The sequence below is a fragment of the Pinus tabuliformis genome, chromosome 5_2 (genome assembly GCF_031772625.1).
Source record: "Pinus tabuliformis cultivar Carrire ecotype Pingquan chromosome 5_2, CPIR1, whole genome shotgun sequence".
Taxonomy (NCBI): domain Eukaryota; kingdom Viridiplantae; phylum Streptophyta; class Pinopsida; order Pinales; family Pinaceae; genus Pinus; species Pinus tabuliformis.
In genome coordinates, this window is record NC_142306.1 from 1005598629 (window position 1) to 1005606951 (window position 8323).

The 8323-nt window shown below is 40.4% G+C and overlaps 1 protein-coding gene across 1 annotated transcript in view; it reads left to right on the forward strand.

The window, feature by feature from the left end:
- LOC149162686 (uncharacterized) overlaps positions 1–5336 on the forward strand; it is a 28112-nt gene extending 22776 nt beyond the window's left edge. Inside the window, exon 2 of the mRNA XM_089435267.1 lies at positions 3902–5336. Coding sequence (XP_089291393.1) covers positions 3902–5336 — 1435 coding nt within the window. The remainder of the gene's footprint in view (positions 1–3901) is intronic.
- The last annotated feature ends 2987 nt before the right edge of the window (positions 5337–8323 follow it).

The window sequence follows — 8323 nt, forward strand, 5'->3', positions numbered from 1 at the left end:
CAGTGGCAAGATACACAAGTCATTGTGTGGGGATACTCTTACAAATTTCCTGGTCATATATCATATGAATTTTTATAGAGGATGGGGTATGTGTGGGAGAATGGGGAATATTATCATGTTTTGTTGTGACAATTGTTTACTGTGTGGTTTACAAATTTTTTGCGGGAGAGCAGTTACATACAGATTTTGAGATTAGAGCCTTTTATTTTGATGAAATTATTAATATTGTTAATTTCAATGTTATGATTTTTCTAGACTATGCAATCTTGATCTTCATTATCAGATGAGAAATTCTTTTTCATCTCTTTCTAGTTTAGTCTCGCTAAAAGTTAATATGTCAAGCTTGTACAATGGTAGTTATGCAGAGGAAGCATGTGGTTTTTCGAAGGTGGTTGTGCAAAGGAAACATGTACAGAAGAAACATGTGTCAAGGAATTTGTGTGGAGACTGGCGTTAATCAATTAATTCATTATTGTTTTGAGCACTAGTGCTAAAATTGAATCTTTCTGGAGAACGAGGTATGTGTGGGATATTTCATTGTGCAAAGATTTTACTTTGTTGATCTTTTATGGCAAAGACAAAATTAGGATAACATATTTTCAAAAGAACTATGATTATGTATCATATGAAGGTATGTGTAGGAGAATGGGAAATACTATTATGTTGCGTTGTGCAAAGATGGTGTATTCTTATTGATTTCTTGAACATATCTAATACTTTTACAATTTTTCACATCATATATACTATAAATGTTTATGAAAGATGACGTATGTGTGAGGGATAAATTTCGTACATATTTTCTTTTATAACTATGAATCTTTGTAGAGGATGGGGTGTTTCTAAGAGAACATAATGATTAAAGCTATTAATTTTCATTGTGAGGTGTTTTTACTGTTATTTTATGTAGGGGATAGGTGGTGCATAAAGAAATTTTTTAATTATACTTCTTTTCCTTATGTAGTAGCACATAAAAACTTGCGCTTAGCTATTTCCCTACTCAGTAATGCTTTAAAAAGACTCATTTATAATTGACTACTGTAGGTTTTATGACTTACTACATAAGCTATCAATTTTCCAAACAAATCTAATACTTTTACAAATTTCATGATTGTATATGATATGAATGAGTATGTGCAGGAGAGTGGGGAATCTTATTCTATTTTTTTGTATGGAGATTTTAATTTTCTAAGTACTAATTATGTGTGGGGGGACAATTGTGAAGAGATTTGATTTTAGAACTATGAAACTTTGTAGAGGACAAGGTATTTGTGGGAGAACATAATGATTAAAATTGTTAATTTTCATTGCGCAGGAATTTTACTGTGTGTATTGTGTGGGTGAATGGGTGGTGCATAATGCACATTTGTAATTTTCTCTCTTTTCAAAAGTTCACAAATACTCATTTACAATTGACTACTATAATTTCTATGACTTACAATATAAGCTTTAATATGGGTTTTGCATAGGAAAATATTTGTATAAGAAAATAGGTTTCTACCTTTAGTAGGACTTATTTAAATACTTATTTTCTTTAATTGGTCCTTTTATCACTCTGTAATTTAATAAGGCTGGGAAATAATCGCAGAGGTAACCACAAAACCACTTTGGAAGCTGGGATCTAGCCCTCCTAGTTTCAGAGAGGGATCTCTTTGTCAAATTTAGATTTGTTTGGTTTAGAATATTAGGCTAGGTATAAAATTTCAAGGTTTGGTTTATGACTTGGTTTTAAATGTATGGTTGATTGATGTATAGATTAACGTTGGGCTATGGAGTATGTAACTTGAAGGATGGATTTGTTTCAGTATTTTGTAGATATATTTCAGACGAAAAGGTAGCCAAACTAATTGGATTCTTTAATTTTAAATGAAGTGAATAAGAAGAAGAGAAAGGATTTACATTATGTAAATAGCAATTAAGAATTATTTTACTTAATATCAGTCAGATACATTAAAATTATTCAAAGCTAGAATCAAAGTGTACATCAAAACAAATTATGTTCTTCAACTTTCTATTAGATAATTCAGATTATGAAAGCACACAAATATGGTAAACAAAGAGTAATAAACACATAAAATGATAGAGGCACTTCACCAAGAATTTGACACAAGAATCCTGTGAAAGAGCTTTTTATATTATTGATAAGTCCACTGAAGCTTGAAAATGTACAATAGCTTTTTGAGATGCAAAAACCAACCACTATTTTTCAATTGATGAAGTATTTATACAATTTCTTCACAAAATATCTTGATAGAAAATATCAAGATTCATTACAAATATCTGAAAACTATATTACAAAAATATGACTAAACTATAGGACATTCAAAACTAATTAATCTACTTGGAACTACCTTTGGGGATTGCTGGTAATAAGGAACAAGATAGGGTTACCATGGACTGTTGGCTTATGGTGGGAGGCGATTTCGAATTTGGAGCTCCTGCGCGACCGCCATAGACTGGTTCTTCTTCTTCCAGGCCCCACCTGGTTGCTCCGCTACTGGGTTTGTCTTCTCTGCGCCCCCCTTGGGCTCCCCTCCACCTTCTGGTCGCTCTCGAGCCTCCTGCCTGGCCCCAGCTCTGGGGTCCCTCCCTTCAGCCTTCGTTTTCTCCCTGGCTCATCTGCGTTCTGTCTCTCCTTCGCAACAATGGTTGGGACTGATCCATCGTCCCCAGACTTGGAAGACTATGAGAAATTGTTCACATCTCTTATCCTTGAGAATGCCTCAACAAGAATCCGTCCATCTGCGTCAAATTTCGTCAAGAAACTTGATGAAATCCCTGAAGTATCTCTTCCTCCCACCCTCCCAAGGAAGGCCGCAATCACTTTAGCTGGGAGAGGCCTCGTTGGCTAGTTCACGCAGTCCAAAAATGGGTGGAACATAACTGGAATGCGATAATACTAGGAAAAATAGCTATCAGATTCTGTGGAAGGGGCTTCTACACCTTTCTGTTTGAATCAAAAGAGGACATGAACCTTATCTTTAGAAATGGCCCCTATTTCATGGATTCAAGAGGCCTCTACCTAAACAGATGGTCTCCCGACCTCGATCCGGAAATGGACATCCCAAATGTTGTCCCGGTTTGGGTTCGTCTACCCCATCTGCTGCTCCACTACTGGGGAGTTGAATCAGTAAAGGCTATTGGGAACACGGTCGGCAAATACATTGACAGATCTGAGCCAAAGGAGAATATGCATGCTTGTGCAAGGATCTGCGTAGAAGTCGATCTGAGGAAAGGCCTGCCGGAAGCCATCAAGATCAAAGTAGATCAATGGACACACATCCAACAGATATACTACAAGCAGTTACCCTTCAAATGTAAGGTATGTCACGAATATGGACATTTTTCAAATAGATGTAGCAAGTTAAAAATAAATGAGTCTAATGGAAATGCTGAAACCTCCGAAGGCTCTTGGGAGCAATTAAAAAAGAAGAAATCTACCCCTTTGCAAGGCCCTAGCTCCAAGCCTCCTCCGAAAACCCTAAATGCCCCTCCTCCTCCCCCTTCTAGTTCAGCCCCTCCCTTCCCCTCATCCTCCAACCCTTTTCAATCCCTGTCAATTGAAGATCCCCTATCCCCCCTTGCATCTCCCCGAGCCACTGCCCTCGCAGTCATACCCTCCCCCTTGCTACCTCCATACACTCCCCCCCAACCATTGAGCGAATCCTTACTAGAAACAAATTGAAAGAAGCTAGCCTCTCCTCTGATCCTCCGAGAAAAGCAGGCAGGAAGTCGAATAAAGAAATTAGAGACGAAACAGCAGTGAAAGAAATGGCCACTGGAACTCAGCAACCGATGGACACATACCTGGACAAACAAAAAGGAAGTGGGGAAAAGACAAAGGAGAGGAGCGGGACTCACCCAAAAATTGGTAAATGATGATATTGGTCTCTTGGAATTGCAGGGGGATGGGCTCCTCCCTAAAATCAAATGCAGTCCGGGATTTAATCAATCAAGAGCAGCCAGACCTCTTCCTCATCCAGGAGACCAAAATATCTGAACAAGACTTCCAAAATCATATCAAAAGATACAAAAGTTTTACAGGTATAGCAATAGGTGCAGCAGGTGCCTCAGGAGGCATAGGAACTCTATGGAACAAGAACAAATGGGACCTCACCAACCAAAATTCTTGCAATTGGTGGGTAAGAATAGACCTTAAAAACAAAGTCTCAAAAGAATATTACACTATCTACAACATCTACGCCCCGAACCACTACAGGGATAAAGCTCTTTGCTGGGACTCAATAAACTCAGATTTGCAGTCCGCTCAAGATAGGAACATTTTCTTGGGTGGAGATCTGAATCTAATAAGGAACATTGAGGAAAAACTAGGTGGGAACTTCCTCGCGGACCCTTCAAGAGATTCTCTGGAAGCGATAATTCAAACTCACAACCTTATTGATATTCCCCCTTATAACGGGAAATTTACATGGAGCAACAAAAGAGCTGGCATCCACAACATTAAAGAGAGACTAGACAGAATCCTTGTACATGAAAGAATTGTCGCAGGCTTTTCCTCAGTCAAAAACAAAATTGTCCATGCCTCTGCCTCAGACCATAAGCCCGTGGTCATGATTCTTGACAAGGGAAGAAATCTGGGGCCTCTCCCCTTCAAATACAACAAATCCTGGGATTCTAAAGACGACTTTCGTAAACTTATCAAAGATCAGTGGGCTAAGGAAGTCATTGGTTCGCCCCACTACATTTGGGAAACAAAATTAAAGTCTCTAAGAACAGCCATAAAACAGTGGGCAAGAGCAAACGCAGCAATGGAAAACAAAAAAAGAGCAGATCTTCATAAGCAGTTGGAACAGTGGAACCAGGAAAAAGAGAACAACCAATCCACAAAGGAAGACCAAACCCAAGAAAATGAAATGTACAGGGAACTTTACAGGCAAAATAGAGTGGAGGAAGAAGAACAACGACAGAAATCAAGGTGTCTCTGGCTCAGAGCTGGAGATAAAAACACCTCCTTCTTCCACAATAACATAAAACCCAGACGTGCCAGAAACCAAATCAACCAAATTGTGGCAGAGGGGAAAGAGATTAGCGATCAAGAGGGAATCAAAGAGGCAGCGCACAGACATTTTCAATCTCTATTATTAGCAGTTCCACAGACTTCGGACAGCACGGATTTCCTTAGACCAGTCGAGAGTAAAATTTCTGATCTGCAAAACAGAGAATTGGACCAGGATGTATCAGAAGAGGAGATCAGGTTGGCGGCCTTCAGCATGCAGCCGGACAAGGCCTCAGGACCTGACGGTTTCATTGTCGCCTTCTATAAAAATCATTGGGACACAATAAAAAAGGACTGTCAGGATGGTAAAAAATGTTTTTAAAAAATACAAGATGGTGGAAAATACTAAATCCTCCCACCTTGCCCTCATCCCCAAGGACCTTAATCCCCTCTCCTTCGACCTTTTTAGACCTATTTCTCTATGCAACGTCTCTTACAAGATAGTCACTAAAATCCTAGCCAACAGGCTCAAAAAGCTCCTCCCCTATCTTATTTCAGAGAACCAAGGCGGATTTGTCCCTCATAGAAAAATCACGGACAACATCATTTTGATACAAGAAGCAATTCACAGTAGCATTAACAGGAAAGAAAGAGGCATGATCATCAAATTAGACATGGCAAATGCCTTCGACAGGGTTGACCATCACTTCCTGACAGACGTCCTCAGAAAATTCGGGATCTCCAACAAATTCATAAGCATCATCATGGAGTGCATCTCTAACCCTTGGACCACCCCCCTGATCAATGGCAGACCTAGCAGCTACTTCAGAAGCTCTAGGGGACTGAGGCAAGGCTGCCCCCTCTCTCCTTTCTTATACATCATAATGGCGGAAACCTTGAGCATCCACTTGGAAAAACTTCGCAAGCAAAAGGAGATCACAGGGATCAGTATAGAGAGAGGGATCAAAGAAATCAATCATTCGCTCTTTGCGGATGACACCCTACTAATTGGGGGAGCCTCAAGCTTAATGGAAAAAAGATTCAAGAAAACTCTGGACTCATTCCTGGCAGCTTCAGGGGGAATGCTAAACAATAAAAAATGTAAGATATACACCTGGAATGTCCCTCTTCAAATCATGCAAAGAATCTCCTCGATTCTAGACATCCCAGTGCAAAGAAATTGGAGCCACTTCTCATATTTGGGTCTACCCTTAGCAAAAGAAATAGTCAAGTCTGAAATTTTGGTAAAGTACATAGAAAAAATGAGAGGACTTCTCCAAAGTTGGGGGCTATCCTGGCTAAATTTGGCTGGCAGAACTATTCTAATTAAGGCTATCCTCTCTGCCCTTCCCATTTATCAATATGCAGTAATCTTGGCTCCCGCCAACACCCACAAGCACATGGAATTAATTATGAGAAGTTTCCTCTGGCAGGGAGGGAAGCAAGATTCAAAAAAATTCAGCCTAGTCAGATGGGACCAAGTTATTCTTCCCTTTGAAAAAGGGGGCCTAGCCATCAAAATCCCAAGTCTCTCTAATAAAGCTATGGGATTCAAACTGATCTGGAGAATGCTTATAGGAAAAGGCTCCTGGTGGGTGGAGGTTATGAAAAGAAAATATCTCAACGGGTCGAATTCTAATGTCCTCTCTGAAGCAATTGTTGAAAGACCTTGCACTCCTGTCTGGAAACTCATCAAAAAAGTTCTCCCTCAATTCAGAAACCACATCTCAAAATTTCCTGGCAATGGTAAAGAAATAAATATTTGGACAGACAGAATCATGGGAGTAAAGCCAAGAAATCTACTCCAGAATTTCAGCACCCTGCAAACTTGGATGGAAGCAAAAAATTTGAACTCTCTTTATGACATCTCCCTATGGGATCATAATAGTTGGCTTGATTGGAAGGACCTCCCTCTTCCAAATGATCTCAGGGACCAATGGGCAGACCTTAAGACCTCTCTCTCAGGATCTGCTCCCATAAACAAAGCGGCTGGTGACAGTTTCATATGGGACCCTAGCGGAGGAAACTTCACAGTTAAAGACGGGTACAAACTTCTTCAGGCAAGTATAGCAACAGGTAAATGGAACCTCTGTACAGCAGTGTGGAAATTAGAGTGCCTGCCAAAGATCAAGTTTTTTAACTGGACCCTTCTCAAAGGCAAGATCCTCACGGCCGAGAATCTTAAAAAAAGAGGTATACTTGGTCCCTCAATCTGCTGCCTATGCCGTGCTCAGGAGGAAAGCAGCCAACACCTCTTCTTTGATTGTCCTTATGCCCAAAGCTGCTGGAATCAGCTTATCAGTCCTTTGAAAATAAGAGAGACCTTCGACCAGCTTCCCTCTTTACACAAAAATTGGGAGAAATGCTATCCTTATCCTAAGAAAAACAAGGCCCCTATCATTCGCTTGTGGAAATGCATTCCCTCAACACTCAACTGGAAAATCTGGCTCACCAGGAACAATTGTATCTTCAACAACCAGAAGCCAAACCCAGCGCGCACCTTGGCAAAAACTATGGATCTTGTCTCTAATACAATAAGTGCCAACTCTGTCTCTCAACCAGATCGATCCAGCAGGCAAAAAGATGAGGATGACAGGTTCAACAAATTCTGTCTAAGTTACGACAAAAACAAGAAAATCCACTTCAAAGAAGAGAAGAGAAGGAACAACTGGAAACTTCGAGGCACCAAGGAGGACATAAATCAATGGATTCTAGCACAAAAGCGAACCACTCATCAGTTTGATGGAGCTTAAAAAAACAATCCGGGGAAAGCTGGGGCAGGAGGAATTATAAAGGATCAGCATGGCAAAACTCTTATAACATATGAATGGGGCTTGGGTCAAATGTCAAACAACATGGCCGAGGCTTACAGCCTCCTCTTAGGCACAAGCATTCTGAAGCATATGAGAGTTCAGAATCCAATCATCCTAGGAGATTCGGCAATTGTAATTGCTACTCTGGCTACAGGGGGAGAGTTCAAAAAAGCCGCTCTCAACAATATCAAACTAAGGATCATGGTCAACATCAATCATATGGGGGATACCACCTTTAAACACATTGGATACCACCTTCAAACACGTCCTGAGGGACAATAATACAAAAGCTGACTCATTCTCCAACAGGGCAACCAATAGACCCATTGGACAAGTCAGAGAAAACGATCTCACTTATGATAAGCCAATCCCATAGCTTGATCCACATTTCTGCAAACTCTCTAAATATCGGTCACCTCAGCAATCATATTATCCTTCCTGCTCACTCCCCTAAGCTTTTCAAGCCACCTGCAGTCTTCACCCTCTCTGACACCGACCCCCTCCTCACCTTGAATGATGCAAAAGAAATCTATGCTGCCAAAATGAATAGGTACGG